Source organism: Puntigrus tetrazona, chromosome 25 (assembly GCF_018831695.1).
Source record: "Puntigrus tetrazona isolate hp1 chromosome 25, ASM1883169v1, whole genome shotgun sequence".
NCBI lineage: Eukaryota > Metazoa > Chordata > Actinopteri > Cypriniformes > Cyprinidae > Puntigrus > Puntigrus tetrazona.
In genome coordinates this window covers 7,854,031-7,877,998 of record NC_056723.1, presented here as the reverse complement: position 1 = coordinate 7,877,998, position 23,968 = coordinate 7,854,031, and the positions used below count along the sequence as shown (strand labels likewise).

At 37.1% G+C, this 23,968-nt stretch overlaps 1 protein-coding gene across 13 annotated transcripts in view; it reads right to left on the bottom strand.

The window, feature by feature from the left end:
* The window catches only part of ppfibp2b (PPFIA binding protein 2b), a 51,126-nt gene that overhangs the window by 4,222 nt on the left and 22,936 nt on the right, over positions 1 to 23,968 (bottom strand). For 3 of the 13 annotated variants that reach the window (XM_043227545.1, XM_043227549.1, XM_043227556.1), the window contains 25 exons: positions 22,113 to 22,199; positions 20,669 to 20,782; positions 18,120 to 18,257; positions 14,193 to 14,396; positions 13,330 to 13,422; positions 10,948 to 11,059; positions 10,331 to 10,363; positions 8,851 to 8,912; positions 8,659 to 8,734; positions 8,468 to 8,580; positions 7,217 to 7,284; positions 6,908 to 6,982; positions 6,473 to 6,533; positions 6,232 to 6,267; positions 5,782 to 5,923; positions 5,246 to 5,278; positions 3,640 to 3,672; positions 3,407 to 3,542; positions 3,086 to 3,208; positions 2,849 to 2,999; positions 2,318 to 2,429; positions 1,483 to 1,571; positions 1,258 to 1,380; positions 1,043 to 1,168; positions 740 to 928 (listed from right to left, as the gene is read on the bottom strand). In XM_043227545.1, coding sequence (XP_043083480.1) covers positions 740 to 928; positions 1,043 to 1,168; positions 1,258 to 1,380; positions 1,483 to 1,571; positions 2,318 to 2,429; positions 2,849 to 2,999; positions 3,086 to 3,208; positions 3,407 to 3,542; positions 3,640 to 3,672; positions 5,246 to 5,278; positions 5,782 to 5,923; positions 6,232 to 6,267; positions 6,473 to 6,533; positions 6,908 to 6,982; positions 7,217 to 7,284; positions 8,468 to 8,580; positions 8,659 to 8,734; positions 8,851 to 8,912; positions 10,331 to 10,363; positions 10,948 to 11,059; positions 13,330 to 13,422; positions 14,193 to 14,396; positions 18,120 to 18,257; positions 20,669 to 20,782; positions 22,113 to 22,199 — 2,529 coding nt within the window. The remainder of the gene's footprint in view (positions 1 to 739; positions 929 to 1,042; positions 1,169 to 1,257; positions 1,381 to 1,482; positions 1,572 to 2,317; positions 2,430 to 2,848; positions 3,000 to 3,085; positions 3,209 to 3,406; positions 3,543 to 3,639; positions 3,673 to 5,245; positions 5,279 to 5,781; positions 5,924 to 6,231; positions 6,268 to 6,472; positions 6,534 to 6,907; positions 6,983 to 7,216; positions 7,285 to 8,467; positions 8,581 to 8,658; positions 8,735 to 8,850; positions 8,913 to 10,330; positions 10,364 to 10,947; positions 11,060 to 13,329; positions 13,423 to 14,192; positions 14,397 to 18,119; positions 18,258 to 20,668; positions 20,783 to 22,112; positions 22,200 to 23,968) is intronic. The other 10 variants (XM_043227557.1, XM_043227558.1, XM_043227548.1 and 7 more) reach the window with 9 other exon arrangements.

Here is a 23,968-nt window from a genome sequence, read left to right as displayed (position 1 = left end):
TTTGGGCTGGATATCAGAAACTACCTTTTGATACGATCCACATTTTGTTTAAACAACAATTTTTGACAACAAATACATTTTTTTCTTCATTATTAAATTCCATTTAAATAATAATAATAGTCAATCATAATAATAATAATAATAATAATAATAATAATAATAAAGAATTTTCCCCACCAAATTCAATTAATTATGATTAATTTTCATCAGTTTCATTAATTTTTCACTACATTTAAATTAATGAATTGGGCTGGCTATCAGGAACTACCTTATGATACGATAAGATCTTGATTTGAAAAGCTGCAAATTATATCAGAAACTAAGTGTGATTGAAACGACCAAACCGTGACAACAGACCACACCATGAATCTTCAGAATCAGCTTCAAAATTTAGCAAAAAGACTCATCATCTTTCTTTTTGTTATCAAATGATCGGGTAACTCAACTGCCAAAAAAAAAAAAAAAAAAAAAAAAAAAAAAAAAAAAAAAAAGAAATGGGTTTCATCTAAAGCTTCATTGTGCTTAGTAAGTGTGTTACACACTATAGGAGCGCTTGTTCAGCACATTTGTTGGAGATGGACTAAGCGAAATGGAAGTGTCAAAACACATGTGCTGTGTCAGCTGAGATTAAACAGGAATCGGGCAGCTCAAGCATGTGTTTGCGCGTGTCAGGGCTTCTGGCTGCATTCAGCTGCAGGGATGAAGGTGTTTCTAAAGATGTGGTCAGCATCTTTCTCACCCGGACTTTAGCGGTGGTGGTCAGCGGCGTGTAGCCTGATGATTCCAGGTACTCTTGTTTCTCCTGCTGAGCCTGAGAGCCTACCAGCATGTTGAAGTTAGTGGCCAGATGCCTCCTCAACAGAGTCTTCTGAGGAGGGATGTTCAAGAGCATCGCCAGCGTGTCCGAGTTAAAGCGAGGTTCCAAGATCTGGGGGGGGGGCAAACAAAGATCCGGAGTTACTACAGTATTCTTATTGTTTTTAATGTGCTGCTATGGTGTTCTGGATGGCAGAATTCAATTAGTCTGATTGGAGTTACTCACTATGAGTCCTCCATGCACTCCGCTGCCTCTCAGGTTGGGAGCGTATTCTGCCAGGTCAACTGATCTGAGCCACTCCATCACACGGTGATTGGACCACTGAACAACCTCAGAAGGCGACGTCTTATTCTGTCAAAACAACACGAATTTGCATATAAAACATGAGCATTATCAGAGCTGGAAGCGTCGAAGTAGATTGCCCCCTTTTGACTCCACACCTCATCTCCAGGTCTTCTTTTGAGGCAGTTGGGGTTGAACTTGTTTACATGCAAGACGTGGATAGCACACTTGATGCTGAGATGATGCAGCTGACTGGTGACTTTCAGGAACAGCAGATCATTCTGAAAATAAAAATCAAGATATTGATGTTGATCACATGTGATGTAATAGTTCATTCTAGTTCTATGATGAGGCACTAGAGGAAGTTAACAAAAGACGTTTACCACTGTCAAGTACTGCAGCATTCTACCGTCCACACGTCCTTCATTGAACTGGTCTTTGTACTGCGGTAAACCAATATCGTCCAGCCACCCTGTATAGAAATAACATCTTATTTACATGATCTAAAATACATATAGAGAACTAGGAGTGCAAATTAAAGTAAATGAACAAACTAAATTATAAAAGATGCAAATAATACGTTTTTTAAAATGTATGGTTAAATACACATTTACAAGTGTTTAATTCATATTTTAAAATTTACACATGCAGAGACACTAATCACAAATTAAATTTGACTGTAAAATTACACACAAAAAAGATATTTAAAGCTGTTACTGTGTTAAATGAGACCTTACAAATAGTACCTTTATCAAATAATATTTTATTTGATTTATTTGATTCAACATAAAATTTTGCTAAATAGTACAGAAGAGCTACAGCTCTATGATACAGCTAAACTACAGAAGTTTTAAATAGGAAAAATATCAAAACTCTTTGGTCATTTTTGAAAGCGATGCTACTGGTCTAATTGGATTCAATGATCTATGCTAAGCTATGCTAAAAGTGCTATAGCCAGACCCAGAGATCGGCTGAATGGATTCATAAACTGTAAAACTCAATTTATTATCTCTTGGGGAGTTGGAGAATGAGCCCATTTCCAAAAAAGTGGAGTGTTCCTTTATAAATTTAGTTAATATACTGATAAATAATAATTATCAACGTTTTTGTTTTTACAGCATTAGTCTCGTGAACTGTGAATAAAGTTTGATTTATGAATCATCATTCATATTCAGAATTTCTGAATTTGTCTAGTAGGTTTGGCTTATGAGTACATACGTGTGACCGAGACGTGGTCCAGTTCAGAGGATTTCTCTGTGATTTTGGTGCTGAATGAGCGCAGAGCCAGCTGGAGCTTCTTCCTGTGTAGCGGATGTTTGATTCCCAGCTCCTACATGCGGAAGAAAAACAAACAGAAATCAAGATGGTTGCAACAGCATACTGATCCTTTGGTAATTATCAATGTCAAGAAACGAAAACAAATATTTAGCAATGTTCTATTAAAGTAGCGTAAAGCTTCGAGTAAATGTTAGAACCGTTCTGATTCATCGAAAACCAAATCCGAACATTTTTATCTGAGTGGGGTTGATGGCAGAACAAATTAGTAAGTCGCACAGCATTACTGATGCGGAACAGAGGTTAAAACCGCCCTGACAGGTTGAACCAAACCACAACAACATGATGAGAGAGGCATAGCCGAAACATTTCACACGGAACGCCAGGTGTTGAATGAGGAAATCAGAAAACCTGGGCGCCGTTGATGTAAGCCACAGGTCTGAATTTGTTACTTGCGTCTTAAGTTTCTCTCACCTTCTCGAAGTCCTGCGAGGATGCAGAGAGCAGAGTCTGACCGCTAGTGACCCACTGTCTGGCCAAATTCACGTAATGACCCAAACCAAAGTCCTCCATCCATGCACACACCTGATCACATGACCATTTCGAGAAAGGGGCGTTCGCGTCACTGTAGAACACACATGTTGAATATTAGAAACAGGAACAGAGGCGCTTGCTTGTGTCTAGAAAGGCTCGTTGTAGGTGCTGAGATACCGTGCAGAGGCACCGGTGCCCAGGCAGGTGAGTCGAGGGCCGGCCGTGGCCCTGAAACCCCCTCGCTTAAAGTCCGAATCAGAACTGTCTGCAGGAAGACTGCCTGACTGTGTTCTCCTGATCCTGGGAACCAGACCAAAAATAATGGTTAGAATAGTAGCCAGCGATATCACAGGTCATCATATCCTGAAGGATGAAATGAAAAGTATGCCCTACATTATTTCCATTAGTATTTCTCACAACATCACTTAAATACACCATAATTATAAAATAATGTTTTTTGAAAGCCGTCTTTAATAAATAAAAAAACCTAATACTTACTTTCCCCACAGTTTGCGAATGCCTTTCTGGTTCTTCTTGTGCTCTGGTGAAACAGGAGACTGCTGGCCTGATTCTACTCCAGACGACATCGGTGAAAGGTCAGACAAGGTCGAGTCATCCGTCTTCTCCACCTTTCCTGTAAATAGGAAGTCATTTATTTATTCCGTTACGCGGTTCTGTGTTTTTAGAAGTTCAATACTGGAATGAATACACATTATTCTATCTTTACCCACCAATCGCAAACTGATCATGCTTTCCCCGTGGCCCTGCACCAAATATTAGCCATGCAAGAGAGCAGAGGAAAAGAAAGCAAAGACTCATGTCACAAAGCTGCAGAGCTGATTTTTAATTTTTATTTAATTTAATTTAATTTTTATTTTTAAACTGTAAATTGATATTAAAATCACCATAAAAGCAGTAAAAAAATAAAAAACCCAAAACATAGTAATTACATCAGCTGTAAGACTTTTTTTCTAAGAAGTCTTTTTTAAATATGTCAAATGATTGTCAGTCAAGATCAAGAATGAGTTTATGCATAGCAGCAATTATTTACTAAATAAATGTATGTAGAAAAAATGCATTATTCAAATAAATACTGATTTATTTTTAAAAATAAATGACTTTACATGTATATTTACATTTACAATTTATAACCCCATTCTGATGGAGGTAGTTTAAGTAAATAAGAAAACCAACCCTTGTGAAAAATAATTATACAAAGAAACGTATTTGAAATACATTTAATTCATGTTATAAGCTCACTACAAATACACTTACGCATTATGTGCTTATAAAATACCATGCAATTTGGTTTTTGGTATACTAAACAGGTAAACCGAAAGTCTGCTAAACTGGAGCAACTAGTTTTGTAATTAATGCAGAATAATTGTGCAGGAGTAGTGATGAAGTCCAACTAAAGATACGCCGAAGTATATTCGATTGCATTACAAGTAGAACTATTGCAAGTATATTTAGGCACACTTTAAATATCTCAACACCGATATTATTCAAAGATAATACAATCCTAAAGAATAGTGAGAATGAAACACATTTTAGGATTATTATTAAGAAATGTGCATTGTGTAGAAGCAGTACTTAGAGTTGCCAGGTTTTTCAAATCCACACAATTGCAAATCAAAACTAAACCAAAACTACGCCAATCATGTTTCAAAGGGAGTCCTAAGGAGACTAAAATACATATTTTTTTTAGTTGGGTTTCACTGGTTATATTTGCATTTAAGGGGATAAATATCACATTATTAGGGTCACTTAAACCTGCAGGCATAAAAAAAAAACAACCTTTGACAACAGTGTTGAAGTAGCCCAATTCTGCTGGAAAACCACAGACTTGGCAACACTGGTAGTACTGAAAAAAATAAAAACTTTAATTAGCCTATAATTTTTAGATCATTAAGTCTTGAGTAAAATGTCAGTAAATGTGTTAGAGTTGAACTATAAAATGAGTTAAAAAGGAATATATATAAAATACATTTGTGTATTTACATTTAGGAATGCAGTTTACAATGCTTGTAAATATCAAACGTTTTAACGTTATTATTAACCTATATGAAACCCAAATGGATTTCTCCTTATTTCTTTTTCCCCATATACAGTACATTATATTTGCATCATATCAAATTTAAACTCAAAGCAAAGCAGGAAGGCTCATACAGTATAAACTGAGTCTAATCTCTGAGGGGAGAGAGGGAGAGGAAAAAATAAAAATCCCCTGCTTCAGCTTTAAAGAATCAGGATAGGAGAGCTTAGGTTAAATCCAATATGACACAGCAAGCGTGCGCTCTGTGGTCGCATGCTAACGTGAGATTGAGAGGACAATACCTAAAGCTGGAGCGCTGGCGCTTCGGCAGCGATCTTCGCACCGAGCGAGAGAGGGCAAACACATGCGGAGACAGTCACACAGCCCAAGAGATGGATTAGTCAGAGAGAGTAAAGAGAAGATACACAGAAGCCCATGCAAAAGACGCCACAGTGTTAAAAAAAGCAGAATAAGATGGTTAAAAAGCTGTAATAGTCAAATAGCTTAGAGGACAAAAGTTTTCAGAAAATAGAAGAGCAAAGGACAAATCGCACCAGCTAAGGCTATACAGTATTAATAACGTCTCATAATAAAGATTATCATTTCTTCATACGCATAAGAGTTTTTGACTTGCTCCTCTGCAGTGAATGGGTGGCATCAGAATGCGAGTTTGTGTGTTAACTATTACTTAAAAATAACAAGAAATAAACATGGTGCACATTAAATGCATGGTTCCCTCAAAGGCTCAATTAAATTTGTACTCAGACACAGCCCTCGTAACAAATGATTCCAACACAAAGCAGTACTGTACTGTAGGTGCTGTGAGAAAACTGCTCACTCAGATTGAATTCGCTGTCTTCGCTTTCATCAGGCGACAGCTGCAGCGGGGAAGACGGCTGCAGTCTAACGCCGTTCTGCTCTGGACGGCTAAACTTGCCCGGAAGCGTCTGGTATTTGTTATTTTCGGGATTATATCGGTTCTGTGGAAGAAATGCATTTATAATCACTTAGCAATTAAATATTTATTTAGAATTTTATATAATATTAACCATTAAAATGCAAAAATGACAAATAGCTTTAGAACTTAATTTAAAATAAATAAATAAATGCACATTTTATTAAATTAAAGCAACAATATTGTAAGTTCTAAGCGTCTTCTCGTTAATAAGCATAGTTCTCAAAATAAGCAAACAAAAACATATGTTTTGTTTACTAAAGCATGTGCATACAGCAATAGCTATCGTGTTGTGTTTGCTTTAGTTTATTGGTTTACGTTAGTTAATAGTACCTCTAAAACAGCCTCTACTGGTTGGCCCACTACATGCTTAAGAAAAAACAGTTGTCAAAAAAAACACAAACATACACTCAGTTAGATAAGTCACATTGTTAGTTGAAACACACAAAATCGTTCACGTTCATCGAGCAGCGAGTTGAGAAATTAAAAGCATTTTGTTATTGATACGAGTTAGTTGGGCAAAAGAAGCAGAAGATTCATATTTATTAACACAAAATAATTCAGGTTTTTGTACCATCTGTAAGCTTCCACTCTGGAGTTCTTCCAAGCTGGTGGACAGCATCCGTGGCATTGACCTGAAAATAAAACCATGCACAATTATATTAAACAAGCTTTGCTTATGTTTTTACAGAAAAAGAACATCTTGTTGGTTCAGCTTGCTAAAAAAATAAATAAATAAATAAAAAATACAAGCTGGACGTTTAACGAGTGTTAAACAAAATGGTAATTTCTGCTACAGTAAATGTATCTGGTAATTGATTGTTGTGGAAAAAACATTTATCTATCAAGCAAGGCAAATCGAAATCAATGAAATATCACAGGAAATGCTCCAGCTACAACTAGACCGGTTAGTAACAGTGTGTGTGGTGGTGTGTGGCAAAAACATCACAAGAACAAGGCCCCTGCTACTTTAGAAAGCCTTTTAAACAAGCACACACACTCCACTTGCCATTGTTTGCTGTAAAAGCCCAAGTCGCCAATGGATACCACCGAGGTCTCCATGGAGGGCTGTATACTGCGACAGCTGGGCCAGAGAAGGATAGAATGGGACGGAGTGCAAGGAAAAAATTGTTGATAAAAGTTGATAAAAAGTTGATAAAAATCACATTAGCTCGGGTGAACGGTTGGGACAGCGTATTTGAAGCAAAACGGTTCTTCTCCCATAGAGGCCTCCTGATCCCTGTTGACTTTAAGAGCAGGGGCCCACTGAGACTCTGCTGTCATCAGTGTACTGTTAGTAATACAAACTCTTACTCACCTGGAGTCCAGTTCCCTCTGTAAACACGGAGGAGAGACCAGGAGTGGCGACGGGCCTCGGGAAGACATCTGTGGAGAGTAAAATAAAACCAAATCAAAAATAAGTGGAAATATGGAGAGAAACGGACCATAATAAACGTCTTTGCGTTTTAGCATTTGAAAACAGTTACAGAAGATTTTTGTACTTTAATAAAATGTAGCCTTGGCAGGCATAACAGACTTCCTTAAAACACTTTAGAATAGGGAATATTAGTTACGACTTTTCCATTAATAAATTCTTAATTTGTTGCTTATTAATAGTTAGTAAGGTAGTTAAGGTTAGGTAATGGGTAGAATTAGGGATGTAGAATAAGGCATTTATATGTGCTAAATTATGCTAATATACTATAATAGGCATGCTTTTAAGACTATTTTCCCAAAAACTGGTACAACCTCAAACTTCTGAAAAGTAGCCCATTAGACTTCTGTATCTAAATTATTACTGGCTAATTTCTTCATGTGTAAAACCACTAGGGTTGGGTATTGTTTGTTTTTTTGATACCATTGCCAAATTGATGCCTGAATAGTGCCTGAACAAAACAAAAAAAAAAAATTAATAAAAAAAATTGGCCTTTAGCACTATAAACATGATGTCGGTTTCATTCATACCCCCTCGCACCGAAAAAGCCATATATCCAGAGAAATAGCTCAACTCTTTACTCTAAACTGACAGTAGAGTAAACAGAATATGTACAATTTTAAATAATAAACAAAGAAAATAAACACTCGACTGCAACAACGTATCTTTTATCACCGTTATTCAAGCCATCTCTCTAATCAGTGCAATTTTTACAGTAGCCTATAAAACATATTTTCTGCCTTCTGTGACAAAAAGCTACATCAGATCACAAAAGGAAGCATTTGACTGGTAATGTGGAGTAAAAAAGGTTATAATGATCTCTTTTGTTTGACGACAGGTTTAAAATGTGAATACAAAAGGAAGTTTAGCTTTAGGCATTTTAATTGAAGCATGTTTAGCTTAGATATTTTTCTTAGCCTTCAGTTAACTGGCTAAGCTATCAGAAGGCTAGCAGTTAACAGGTTACCTGAAAAACTACCCAGAAAACATGGCTGTGACTTTCTGAATAACACATTCTTCCATTAATGTTCTGGTTGTACTAGAATTACAACCAGAGGCAATTGTACGAGGCAATGTAAAGCAAGATCATGCCGTCTTTCTGTGATACAACCTATTTAAAAACGTCAATGGTACCTGTAGCTCTGATCTGACAATGTCGGTGTATGCTTTATGCGTCAAGGCTCTTATTTTTCGATTGCCGCTAAGATCCTCTTCACTGCTGCCAGACAGCAACGCATCGTTGGCCCCTGAAGAGAGAGAATCACGTTCAGTGTCAGATTCATCTGGTAACAGTGACTAAAACATTAATTTTTAATCAAAGGCACCTTGAGGAAGGGCCAAGCCGTCCTTCAATTTCCTGTACTGGCCCAACAGAAGATTGAGTTCCTCTATGTGTCGATCCTTCAGAAACAAAATGGAGTTGATGTTTAGTCCATAAGCAAAGCCCTCTACCGGCTCTAACACGCATACTGATTTTAGACCCGTTAACAATAGCAAAGCACACAGATGCTACTTACCTTTTGATTATTGGCAGCTATTAATATCTCCATTCCAGTTTTTAACCTCTGCAGCTCTTGATCTGGAACAGAACGAGCAAGCTAAACTTAATATGCACAATGACGTCGTTATGGCAGTGTTGGGAAAGCTACTTTAACGTATAAGTAGCATTAGACTACAGACAAGCTAAATAAAATGTTGTTACTTTTAGTTAGTCGCTCCCCAACACTGCACTGTGGTGACACGGTCGATTTACAAAACACACAAACAGATGATGTTGAGGTAAACCAGCCCTCAGGAAAAACTCAGAAAGATGTGATGGTCTTGCTGAGTGACTGCCAGGAGAAATACAGTAGTTGAAAGGAGGAACATTCTCTTTAAGTGTGTACATGCTTGTCCAGGTTGATGCATGCTTTTTTCAAGCAGTCAATTACTCCAACACTCATAGCAGAATGTAACGCTCAGAAATACTGTCCCTGTAATCGACATCAGTCAAAAACCTCTGCTGAAACCATGTTTCATGTTTGAAAATAATGACTAAATATGTCCAACAGGGAAACTTTTTATTTATTTATTATTATTATTATTATTCAAAAACTATATTCATATTCAACTATATGCATAGACATTTTAGTAATTATAATTGCCATTACAGTGAATTTACAATACAATAGGTAAATTAAATCTAATAATATATTTAATATTTTTATATTTATGTTTAATAATATATTTAACATTCAACAATATACAGGAATAAAAATAAAAATCAATGTCAACTTTAATTTATAATAGCACCAATGCACTTTTTTTTTTTTTTTTTTTAGATATTTTTACTTTTTACATTTATTATTGATACTATTTTTTATATTTTCGATACATTTTCATTAATAATATTTTCTAATTCTATGATATATTTAACATGTTTAATTTTATATTTTTTTACTTCATTATGAAGCCATGGTAATTTATGCATTCTCTTATAATTTTAATTACTTTAATAACTTAACTTTTTAAATGATGTACTATATTTAACATCAGGATTACACCTACAATTAAAGTCTTTTCACACACTGTGATGGAACACTTCACAGGCAATAAAACACACCCACTATTGGGCTGTTAATAATGCACAAATTATGAGATTAACTGCTTCAATGAAGTTCTGCAACATAGCAAACAAAGTAGCTGCGAGTAGTTGATTCATCTCTTCTTCTTCTTTCTTTGAACTGGCCCTGGTCCTGTATTAATGAGGTTTTGTTGCTCACAGACCCATGGGAAAGCAATGAGTGGCTGCGGGGTGTGACAAGCATGAATCAGCCACTTAACACCCCCTCCACACACACACACACACACACACAGGTAGCCATTGAGGGGATTGGTGCGACAGGCTTGACAGCATGCCAGTGTACATTAGTAAGATTGACAGAGAGATGCTAAGGGGCAGCTGAATCAAGCTGGGGGCAGCATGGGAGGATCTGAGCAGTTGAAATGTACGCTTACGTTTGTCTCTCAGCTTTCTCTTATACACTTCCTCTACAACAGGGAGCGGCGTACAGCAGAGGCCAGAGTGATTACCAAAAAGATCCATGTGTTAGTAATTTCAACACTCACATGAACAGTTTTCAACACACTCCCATGCAGCTAGTTTTTGGTACTTTCCACAAACCGGGTACACGTCACAGAGGCGTAAATCTGTGAAACCTGTTAGATATTTTTGATAAATTATCATCTAAAGTAAAATTAATCTAGCATGCTAGATCGATCATCCTTGTTACCCATGTTATGATCAGAATTTTTTTTTTTTTTTTAAATGTTTTAGGCTACCCTGTTACTCATTTACACACACATACTAGCATTTTGTCTATCTAACTTTGATATTTTTTCTAGAATATTAATCAGCAATTAAACAACTCAAATTTAGGGGTAACAAGAGAATAAAATTCACATTTTCTGAAAGTTAAGTGCTTGCAAAATTACATAATTTTAAGGGTTACAGTTCTTTTTTTGTACCTTATTAGTGAAAAGTGTCATTTTTTATTAATGTAATGCTAAATTATTCTGCACTCAGGCCTCACTTCAGCAAGGATTAATTTTAGGATTAATCTTCTTAGAGGTACCTCTTTCTGTGACGTCATTGGTGATGGTTCCTCGGGACAGGAGCTGATTCTGTAGACACTCGATTTCAGCATCCTTTGTAGCAAGCAGCTGCTGGAGTTTGGCAATCTCAGTCTAAAAAAAATATATATTAGCACATTTCACAGTGAAATATCTTCAGCTTTAATTTTATTAAAATTTTTTCATATAAAAAAAGACCAAGATCATGGTTAATCCTCAAAATGGACTATCATATTAAATGGTTTTTGGGAGAACAGGGGAATCCGACAACAAAAAAAGTGACAAGAACAATGGGGTTAAAAACAGGGTTAAAAAAAGACCTTCACCATTTCGATGGGCGACAAATGGTACTTTCACAACTAAAAACAGCCACTATATTGGTCACAAAACAAAATCTAAAAAATACCACAAACAAGTAACATTTTTCTGTTTAACGTGTAGCATATTGCTAACATTTATGTACTGTACCACCACCATCATGTTCACAATTCAAGTAGCTATGCTGGTACTATATCAGGCTGAAAAAAAAAAAAAAAAAGATATAAATTTATTTATTTTGACCTGATAAATTAAACAACTCTTTCCACATGGTAGCTTTCTAGCTATATCAGTAAGATACATTTCTGACTCTCGCTTTACATCAGCTTGAAGAGATTACGTAAGACATGCCCATAAGAACAAGTCGGGCTACAAATTATTTGGCAGCAGATTCCTTACATCAGTGTCTTGACCTTGTAAATGCTCAAATGTTAGCACATAGCAATACACGTGACCTTCCTGTAATGTCTGTGGAACCAATGGCACTACAAATAAACATTCACCAAACTGCCACTGTTTAGTCAAACAGTGGGTCATAACAGGCACAAATGACTAAACTAGGAAAAAATGTACTTGTATTTCATTACAGGACATAGAAGAAAAAAAAAAGACGCAATGTAAATGTAAATAAAAAATGTAGAGTACAGCTATGGTGTGAGAATCTGTTTATATTCCCATATTGAACTGCTCAACCCTTGTTCCCAAGACAGACAAACCTAACAATCTGCCAAAGGATGAAGTCATGCATACCCAATCTAACACGCAAATACTCACACAAACATACACATGCTTATTTCATCATTGAGCACAAGCCAAACAGACATAGATCATCTATAGTAACCTATCCACAAGTCCAGTTAACCAACATGTGGTTTAAAAGATTCCCACTGAACCATGTGGAGCTCTCTTACTGGGTCAAACACTCAAGAGCAATTGCAAGCAGTCTAAACAGGTCATCTTTAAAAACTAGTTATTTTTTGAGCTGTAAGATTATCGTACAATATTCAGTAGCTTGTCAACAACTGACTGAGTGCCTGTTACACAATACAGGGGTGTGATCTTACTCTTGGATGGCCAGCTCCTGCAAAGTTTAGCTACAAAAAAGTTATGATCTAGCAGGAAAACTTTGATTAGATGGTTCAGGTTTGTTTGGTTGGGGTTTGTAGCCAAGTTATGCAGAATAGCAGACTGGGTTGGATGGCCTTGACATAAAACGAGGGTTTAAGAGGCACAAGGACTGGGATCTCAGAGAGGCATAACAACCAAAGGAGTGGACATTTTCAAGAAACTATGACAAAGCTTGGAAAACGTAGACCTCCACGTCTTGAGTAAAGGTAGTATTATGGAAGTATTATGAAAGGAACCCTGTCCTAAATGGCACTCTAAATGCAAGCTTGCGGTCATGTGGTCTTTCTTTTTTTTTCTCGACAGGACCACAGGGTGTCCTATTTCTATGTTTCAAAAGCATATTCTGCATGTGTCATCAATAGATCCTGAAGGACATGGACAGTTTATCCAGCAACATTATGTCATGTGGACTGAGGGTGCCATTTTGGGACAGGGCCATCATCGCCCTCTCCTTTGTGTCATACTCCTCAGGGAGGATGACAAGGGATAAGAAGGGGGAGCGGGGTTAAGCACCTGAGCTGTCCGACAGCGCTCCTCCCAATGCTGTCGTTCTACCTGAGTGTGCTCGACCGTGAGCTTCAGTGTAGAAAGCTTGGTCATTAACGACTGGTAACAGACATGGAGGGAATAGGTGATAGAAAGCTGGAGGAAAAGAGAACGCAAGAGGGACGTTCATTATGCTGAGAGCTTAAAAGTTTGTGAGAGTGCAATGAACAATTGAATGATAAGTCCAATTAGTATGTACAAAAGAGTTACAGGATCTAAGCAAGAAGTTACATTAATAAGACTTTGTATTAAGGGTTAAGGCAATATGGCAAAACAGTGAATTGTTAGTGAATGCTGATAGGGCAGTTGAAGTTTGTAATGAACAGAACATAAACACATGAGCAACAATTAATAGACTGAAGGCTAAGGAGCCCAGATTAAATATAGATTACCTTAGTGGCTTTGAGCTTCCTCTCATATTGTGATTTCTCCCCCTCCAGTTCTTCAACTTTGCTCTTAAGAAGGTGAAGCTCTTGTAGCAACGCCTGATGAATAAGCAGAAACCAAGGAGAACAATTACAAACCACCTTGTAGTGGCAAATATCCAACCATTCTGGCAACAGCTTCTGGAAAAAAACTATGCTTCTGTCTAAGGTACAGAGCCTATATATTACCTTTGCAGAAAAAATAAAACCCTGAGACTTTCTTATGCATGCGGGAAAATGTTATGCACACTCGAAAGTTCCAGGTGTCTTTTTTTTTCTGCAAATTCCACTTCAAGGGAACCATACTATGATATGGCTTTCATATCAATACAAAGAAAATTTCAGGAGAAAGGGTTCAGACTGACCCATGAAACCCACACACCGTGCAGTTAAAACACAAGAAAGCTCTGGAGAGTCCTGAAGAACCTTATTAGTTTCTTAAACCAAGTAAGATACCTTGAGTCCTCAAAAACTGACAGAATTGATCAATGAGAAAGAATCTAATAGGGTCACCACTAAGCCCACAGCCCTTCTGGAAGCTCTCAGGATCTACTCAGCAACCGTTAGCATTAGTGAACTTCCATCATGCAGGTTTAAACCAGAAATAAATCATGGCATTCTGTCATCTGAACACACTGCAAACACCAATAACCATGAGATTCCCATAGTGGAGCCCGCAGACACAATGGATTCACTGTAGGAAGAGGCAGTTAGTAATAATTCCTGTTGGAGTGTCCAAAAGTGAGATGAGGGAATGGTTATGTTTTAGGGTAATGCAAGGAGGTAAAAACAGGATCTTGAAGTAAGTCCACCACTTAATATCTGCCTACATTCTCTCCTCCGCTTCTACAGCGGCAGCTGCATTCCTCAGCATCCGAGGCACCAAGGCCCACATCGGGGCTCTGGTCGAGAGCCTCGCGTGTGCCACTGTCCCCTAGGCTCTCCAGGGCCCGCTGCTCCTGAATGCGATTGCTGATTTCCTCCTGGAATTTACACATCTGCTCCTGTAGTTCACTAATTAGATTAACCACACTCTGAGAGAGCAAAAACAAGAAAGCCAGAAAAAAAGGGAAAACGTTGATCAGATTTGGAAATGCAGTTACACATAGACATAGATGGTTTTATCATTAATCTATGAAGAGTTCTCTGAACAGGCATGTGTCTCTTGGCTTTGTGCACTTTTGGTTTTCATATTGAATATAAGACATGTGCACTCCAGATAAGTATTTATGGAGGTTCAGGTTCCCTTAAAGTGATAGTTTACACAAAATTAAAATTCTGTTATTATTTATTCACCCTCATGTTGTTCCAAACCTGTAAGACCTTCATTCATCTTTGGAACACAAATAAAGATATTTTTAACGAATTCTGAAATGTCTGACTGCATAGACAGCAAGGCTACAATTACCTTCAAGGCCCAGAAAGGTAGTAAGGACATTGTTAAAATAGCCAGAGTGACATCAGAGGTTCAACCTATGAAGTTACAAAAAGACTTGTGGTAATTTGACATGTGTTCATGACAGAACTGCATAGCTCGAAGACCTCATAGATTTATAAAATCAAGGTTAAACCCCTGATGTCACACGGACTATTTTAATGATGTCCTCACTACCTTTCTGGACCTTAAATGTTTCACTTGCCTGTCTATGAAGGGTCAGAGAGCTCTCAGATTTCATCAAAAATATCTTAATTAGTGTTCCAGAATGAAGGTCTTAAGGGTTTACATGTTTAAGCCTGGATTTTTTTGAAAATAAAGTCTCTTTACACACCATTTAGATTTGTTTTTATTTTATCAACTATGAATGTACCTTTTATGCTGTCAGTATTATGTGTACTCTTATTATGCTTGAAATATTTCTTCAAATGGCAAAGGTGGTGAAAGGACCTGAATTGTGACCTACTCTTTGCCAGTTAAAAACAAAACAAACAAACAAAAAAAATCTACTGACCCACTTTTCAAGGGTCTACATGAGGACAAGCTTTTCTGGGAACCAAGACACAGCATTTTTTTTTTAGAAAATAAGATGCAGGTGCTTGATATTTCAAATAAATATCCAGATGAGAAATACGTAATACTTCTTCTGACAAATATGACAGTGCTATGTACTGATTACAAGATCTGACTTTAGCAACGAGTATGTTAATGTTCAGTTTGTTTTTCACTTGTGAACAAGTGAATGATTAGTCAGGCTAATCTTGGCTGTTCTGACAGAAATGCAAAGGCTGTCAGCCAGAGGAAGTTTCATATGATATTCCCCGCTGATGCTAAAGCTGATGATAAGGTACACGTTCCAAGCTTATATTTAGCTCTATGTTAAAGGTTTGTGAGTGGGGGAGATGTGTGTGGTGAAAGTGTTTTGCGCCTGTGGTATGTTCAAAGTGAATTTCTGCCATTCCGTCCCGTTGAATGGAGCCTTGCAGCTGTCACCCTTGAGGCCAGTGTTTGTTGATGCAACAAATGCAAGGAGAGCTCAGTTACCACACAACCAACAGTGTGCGGTGACGCTACAGATTTATGATTTACAAAATCGAATCTTAACCAGTCACAGAATATGCACACACTTTTACGACAAGCAAGATTTGTGCAATTTTGAATGATTTGACTAGACAGATTTACACATTTACATTTAAAAACACGAATAATGAAACGTGCATATCCTGTAAACGCAATACAGATCAGCCATTAGCAGCTTTTCCTTCATTTTGCGCTTCATTTCTAAAGGTGAATGACACTCGGAGCAGATGTGTGTTAAGAAGTGTGTGCATGTTGTGTGCAGCTGAACACTCTTCAAGACAAGCACTGAGCACTTCTGGCGTCTGTCATTTTACGTTCATCAAACTGCCTGTCACTGTCTCCCATTTAGGCCCACCGCATGCTTTTGTGTCTCTACCGATTAGCATCTTCCCTTATCAGCGCATTGCCTTTTTGGCACCGGGAGCATTTGTGGGACGTAGCAGGGTTTGAATGTGTACGTGTAATTGCCTGGGTGTGTGTACATATCTGTAAATCATGTTTCTGTAAGCACACTGTCAGTGTGGAAAGACTGAGTCTGTGTGATAGCCCGGCTCAAACGAATGACAAAGACAAAGAGAAATCTATCAGCTCACAGACAAACCTGTGTCCTTGGTATACCTACCTGAAATCAAAAAACTAGGAGAACCTTTTCATGAGAACTGAAAATACAGTGTTTTCTAATGACCGTTGGCTTTTTCAATGTAGACTGCACTCATAAAGACCAATTTTAAGCAGATGAAGGATTTTAAGCCGAGACAAAATTTCTATTAATATCCATGGCTTTAAATTCTCGGATTTTCCAGGTTTTCCCATGGCTCTAGGAAACCCGTCCACCTTCTGTTTTGGAAAATGCTTTGAAAAAGGAACCATTCCATTTTTAGACTGAAAACCGGAGATATAGTAATTTCAAGGAAAATAAAGCTCAAAACAGATGCTCCTTTAAAGTTTTATGGTGTCTTTCTTAGTCTCTGTTTAGTCTGTTGGCTCTGCACAGTGTGTAACACTGTGAGTCTGATAAGTAATTAGGTGTTAAGAGGCGATAAATCTACAGGATCTACATATACACACCACAACATAAACATGCCACCATGACTTCCCTGTTTCCTAGCTATGTTTCCATGCGCCGTATGGAAACATCAGATTAAATGTCAGCTCAGCTTTTGAGCCTGTTTACTGATCTTGTATTTCAATGTGATTATCTTGGTAACCACAATGTTGTGTCCAAAATCAGTTTCTCTTCTATAGAACCATATACTTTTTTTTTTTTTGCACATTTTTATTAATGTACCTCTAAATGTATTATAACAACTGCCTCTGTGTGTGTGTTTCAGTTGAATTAGAGCCAACAGGTGGACAACAAAGATACAGACACACTCAATTAAAAAGACTTAAATATCCAGTCAACAGAAATCATATAGTAAACAAATCTAAACCAATATTACTGGTAATCGGTACCAAATTGATTTAATACAATATAAAAAAGATAAATAAATAATACTCTGTACAAGCAGACACAACTTGAACATTAATTTACACACGTATTAAATAATGTATATACTGTATTGCTTAACATTTATGTAATGTTTTGTTACTAAAATAAATTTTTATTTACTTTAAATAATCTGAAAATAATTAAGAAAATGTATTAGGTGCTTAAATGCTAAAATGTAAATAAATGATAGCCACCTATATTAAAAAAAAAGATACATAATACTCTGTACAAGCACACACAACTTGAACAAGCATATACTGTATAACTTAATATTTATATAGTTTATATAATAAGTGTTTATAAGTTAATAAATTATAAAATAAGTTTTGTTGCTAAAATAAAACTTAAATTAAATTTAAATTAAAAAAATAGGAAAATTTCAATGAAGCTGAAATTAAATAAAACAATTATTAGACAAAAACTACATTCTTAAAAAAAAAAAAAAAAAAAAAAAAATGCAAAATGCAATAAATTCATTCTCCTAGACAAAAAAAAACCTTCTCGAAGTTCAAACAAAAATAACAATGAAAAATATATAAAAAATATTAAATGTATTTATTAATCATGAAAACATTGTATTGGTATTGTGTACTAGTATTGTGACATCCCTACAAGAATAGAGGAAGTAAACAGCCATAGGCTTAAATCAGTATCTTTTAGGAAACTACAATAATATGATATTAATCAAATACCGTCTCCTAACAGATGAACCCACTGCCCTGTATATGAGCTGACAGACTGATACAGTACCTCGGCTTTATGATGTTTCTGCTGTTCATCTATGTGGTTGTGTTCCTCCTCCATGCCGACTAGCTTGAGTTTCAGATAGGAAACTTCATCCATGAGTTCCAGTTTCTGTGTCTCCAGTGAGGTTCTGCTGAAGAGCTCCTAAAGCACACGCACACACGTTAGCGAACACATGGTGACACACAAACACACCCACACAGTTGTACTGTATACAGTAACAATCGCACGGCACACAGACGCTCCTCGCTGCTCCACTGGACAACTTCTCTCACAGTAACGCTTAGGCCAAAGCTAAGCGCCGCTAAATATACTCAAGCAATGAACGCTATTTTTACTTCCTGTGACTCTCTGGTGCCTGTATGTGAGAAAGTCAGGAGGGCCAAAAGAGGGAAACTTCGTTTCTCAGCATTCCTGATACTATGGGCTAAATTCAGCAGGACTCTGAGAACCTTTGCTAACAATTGTTCAAAAAAGGGTATAAATTGATAAAAAGCTGATAAAAAGCCTAAAGTTATTTTTATGATAGTATCATATGGTAAAAATGTGGTATTTCGATATTTACTATTGTGCTGAATAATTACAATATCCTAAATCAGACAAAACTACACAGCATTACAATATAGCTTCATGTAAAAAATGGTTCACCTCATGCACATTTGTTTATTAAATCAAATGCGTTCAAATTTCCCTACTAACTAAAAAGGTCAGCAGATTTCTGGTCCTATTTATGCCTCATACTTTGTCGAGAATCGCCCTCAAACACTCAGCGGATTTCAAATAACTGCACTTCCTCTTTCACCTTATGACTTCCTCTTTGCAGTTTCTGAAGCAGAGCACAAAAGACCCAATGTTTAGAAAGCTCAGATTGTGTGCTCATGTCTCTATTTTGTTTAATCTAATATTCATAATAATAATGTTCATAATAAAGATAACACATTAAAATAATGTGGTAAGACACAACAGTTGTCAATAACAAGCAGCAAAACAAGCTGTTTTGTATAGCTGAAAATAGCTAGACGCGGAAGAGATGGGACGCTAGATCCAGAGACCTGACAAAAGGCTGCGTCCGCTTTCACGGCAGGAAAAAATGTGGATATAATGTATATGGTGGCAGTGGATGAAAACCAATGAATACAACACAAAGTTTCCTAGTAGACTGATTATCTCTCGCTTTTGTGAAACACAGTGTACATGAGTCACGATCAGCCACCAACGTCACAGTCTAGAACAGACCATCAAATAGTTTTTCGGTTTCCGACCATTTTGACTCCAAGAATACTCCTTTTAGAAGACAGCTGAGGCCCCGGACCCCACCTTGAGAACCACTGAAATACATTAAGGATCACAAACATTTTCTTGAACCCCTATTAGTCCCCATTTCAAACAAAATCTCTTAAATCTCCTGCAGCTCCTTCAGAAAACCTCTAGGGGTTTGCAAACGTCCACTTAGGGGAAACCCTGGTTTAAACTATCCATAATCATAATAAATAAACGATAAAGCAGCTCTTTGCGCTGTTGGTAAGCAATACTGCACGTTTAAACATCAAGCTTCAACAAAGAACTGTGTCCACGTCTAAGCTGTGAGTTTACTTGTCCCATCAAACGGGGAGAACATGGGGGCTCTCTCTATCTCTCCATCTCTCGATATGATTGTTGGCGCAGTCGTCCTGTTTTGGAATCCTGAACACGATCCCAGGCAAAGTGGGCAGTTCTAACTAAAATAACCTTAAACTGGTATGAAACTCCAGTGGTATGTCAAGCAATTATATGATCAGACTAAATCATTTCTTAAATAAGTTTTTATTATTCTTTATGCATCTAAATAACATAACAAATATCATTATTGTGTTATAATTTGATCAGAAACTTCAAGAATTAATAAATTATTTATCAGCAGAATTCCACGAAAAAAAATGTGACGTGCAAAACACATTAATCATTTAACCTTTGGTACACATTGACTCAAATCCTTTCCGTCTCAGTAAGTCTGTATTTGTTTCAGCAGATACTAAAAAAACATTAAAATCCTCCCCACAAATAAGCATTTATTTCTGTGGTTTCACTTGGCAATGCTAAGGGAACATAGCACAAAAACAGTGCTTTAGAAATGATACTAAAGCGTTTCTCTATGCAAATCAAAGCATACAGCTACTAACATGGTTTCATTACAAATCCACCCGCTTAAGCCAGTTAATCACACAGAGAACATCCACACAAACAAACAACTAACTTTGCAGAGACATACATGGATATGAAGGTCTGAAGGTATAATTATGCAAGTAGTGGTAACCCACATTCATAAATCAAATAGACTGAAAAAATGTATCAAGTCTGAACATTTAATCTGACTCAAGTCCACACAATTAAATCTGAAAAAACACAGATTGCTCAAGTTTCAGGTGGCAAACACAAGTTTTAGAACGTGTTCACAATTCTCCAACCAAAACCATCAGGTAGAAGGTTTTTTGTTATTATTATTTTTTTTTAAATATCTCTCTTTTCTGATATCTTCCTAAAACTTGACGTAAATGACAGCAAGTATGTGATCTTACCTGTTGGAGCATTTCCTCAGTAGAAATGAGTTTGTGATGATGTTCTTCCAGGGAACTTTCCAGATCTCTGATCTTTTCTCCTTGAGCTTCCACCTGGTCAGTGAGAACACTCACCTAAAACCAACAGACAGCAGACAACGTTCACTCAGGCTAACCTGAAACCTGGCCAGTTTTTCTCTGTCGTTTCCTCCTACAGATATGCTAATGACGATTGCAACACACATGCAACTCCAAAGTCTAAACAGCAGAGGAATGTAGTCCTTCAAATGTGTACATTTGGGTTAAAAATGGCCATTCTTTAGCCCTGACACACTTCCATGCTAACATGTGAGCCTGCTTGAGTTTCAATTGTTTTGAAAGTGTCCTTTTGTTCAGCACCAACTGAAGGACTGCCAACCAGCAGGACAGGTAAAAGGAGAAGAACAACACCTTGAGGGCATTAGGAGCCAATCATATTCATTGGTGTTTTAGAGCGGAAAAAACAATCCACCAATCAGAGTGCAGGAGGGGCGGGACTTTGAAAAAGGCAACTTTTTTTGACACTTGTTGCAGATTTAGACAACCTAACTTCTTAAAGGTGAAGTGTCTAACATTTTTACTCTATAATTTCTTTCACCCTTGTTTAATGTGCATATACACCTACAAGTAAGCCTTTAATACTTGGTGAATACAAAACATTGCTAGATTTGTGTGCCAACTAATAATAATTCATACTTGTTCTTACCACAGTAATAAATGATTAAATTGTGCTGAGGAGAGGTTTCTAGTATTTTCCTAATGGTTTGTTCAATATTCGCATTGCATTATATTCACTCTAGATTACTCAAAGGATGTATTTTTCATTACTTGAGTGAATAAAAACATTAAATTCTATCATCATTTTCTATAATTGTGTCGACTATCATCCATCAAATTGTTATGTGAATTTCCCACTAAATCATCCAACATTAAATTTTATAGAGACTTGGAGATGGGTTATTTTTACCTGGGCTATAAACTGCATAGTAGCCACTCAGTAGACCACCAAGAACACACTAGCAACATTAGAAACCACCAAGCAACCATCAAGAATAACCAAGTGACCAAATAGATGCCCTGGAAACCACCTAGCAACCATCTGTAAGGCCTTAAAAATAGTTAATGGCTTTTTTCCATCATCATGGCTTTGTAAAATGTAGAGTAACATCAATCCCTAACCTGTCCACAGATTGTCCCATATATGTGATATACGACTGTCCCATAGTGCATTAGACAGGCAGTTGTGTCACCCAGGGCTGCAGCACAGCCGTGTCACGTGTCTCTCCGTTCACAGAGACACCACAGTCCCCCGGTTTGACCCTGTGAGGTTTTACAGGCATGTTGGCTAGTTGTCTTCTCATTGTGTTGACATTCTGACTATTATGCTGAGTTGAAATGCCTTGGAGGCCTGAGTGAAATATCTCACCTGGAGAACCAGAGACTCTTTGTCCCCTTCTAATCTCACCAGCCGCTCTTGATAGGTCTCATTGTTGCTTGGGCACTGGAGGTTAACCTGCGGAGACACACACGTGTGTTTTAACACAGAGAATTCTTCTGGATTGTAATTGAACTTTAACCTGCAGTGTGATCACTTGAAGTGCTTGTTTTTCCTCACAGTGATCCAAATATCCCCTTAGCGTAAGCTGTTTCAGGTTATAATCGCATTGTGGGGACATTCAGCTCAGATAGCAAAACCCGAACCACACACACGTTTTCTGGGAACAAGGTTTTTAAGCAGTACAAACTGTATTTTCTATCCCCTTTCCTACCCCTCCCCTAAATATATCCCTCACACAAAACTTTCTGCTATTTTAGATTTTAAATAAGATAATTCCTCATGTTTTTAAAGCGGTTTTCCTAACTAGCACCTAAAAAATGTCCACACAAGGTAAAATAGTACTGGTATTACTATCCTTGTGGGAATTTATTCTCAATAATGTAGGATTAATGTATAATGTAATACCAGGTACAAGCATACTCCATAACGTAATACCAGGTATGAGCACACACACACACACACACACACACAGAAACTGAAAGTCAACAGAGAGGTGTGCAAGAGGAGAAGCTAACCTGCTTGTCAACTTTTTTGAGAACTAATGGCTTGCCGCCAAAGACAAAATAAACTTTAACAAAGAGGAATATGCTTAAACCACATACGTTAAATGACATGCTGGCGCCAGACATTAACTGGCAGCTTTGACATCCCTTCAATAGAAACACAATAAAGGAGCTCATTACAAATGAATGAGGTAATTTGCATAAGGTTTAAGGGTCACAATAACAATGGGAAAAGAAACAACAGCATGTTGTGCCTCAGGGTTGAGACAGACAGACAGACAGACAGATAGACAGATAGATAGATAGATAGATAGATAGATAGATAGATAGATAGATAGATAGATAGATAGATAGATAGATAGATAGATAGATAGATAGACACAGCAACTGAGGGGGGCGGGTCTTTGCGGAAGGTCAAGGTCAAGGTTGTTTTTCAGCAAAACACAGTGTACACAGTTCAAATGAATGTATGGACAGACAAATAGTACATTTACCAATTCAGCATAACAAATTATCTGAAAAAAGATTAATGATCAAATAAATCTTTTGTCCAGTCTTCAGACTATATCAGCAGCAAGCACGTCAGTAAATACAGCATGTCGGAGTTAGCGAGATAAGACACTGTCACTTGTCAGCGCTAAGCTAGCAGAGCCACACGGATAATCTCTGCCTTTTAAAAGCTTTTGCTGTGTCCAGGGCTGTCAATTCTCACAATAAAGCTGTCTACTCAGGGTTTACAGGGCCGGCTGTCTGGAGGAGTTACAGGGTTAAGCCTGTCTAAAGGCAGCGCTCAGTCCTCACACATGAGGCTTTCACTGCATAGTAATTGCAGTCCACAGCAAGTTTTAACTCTACTTCAGCTTACTTATGTTTGGGCAAACAGGTAATGAGAAGAAAGTTTGATATCAGAAGAAAATGTGAGGAACTCAAAAGAACAGTTCAATAGTTCATTCTTCAAGTGAGTAAATATGAACATATCGTGACAAACTGTATATATCACTTCATAAATGTTATATTTCAGATTTCAATTGCCAACAAATCTTTCAAGTTCTTTAACAAGTAAACTGTGTACTTAACAGCTTTAATGAGAAACAGAACTACAATCCCATAATGCATTGCTATTGACATCATCTTATTAAAAAACTATGGATAAATATAAAACTTAATTTTTAGATGTTGATCATGTATATATTTACGTACTGGTGTTTCATGGGTGTGGTG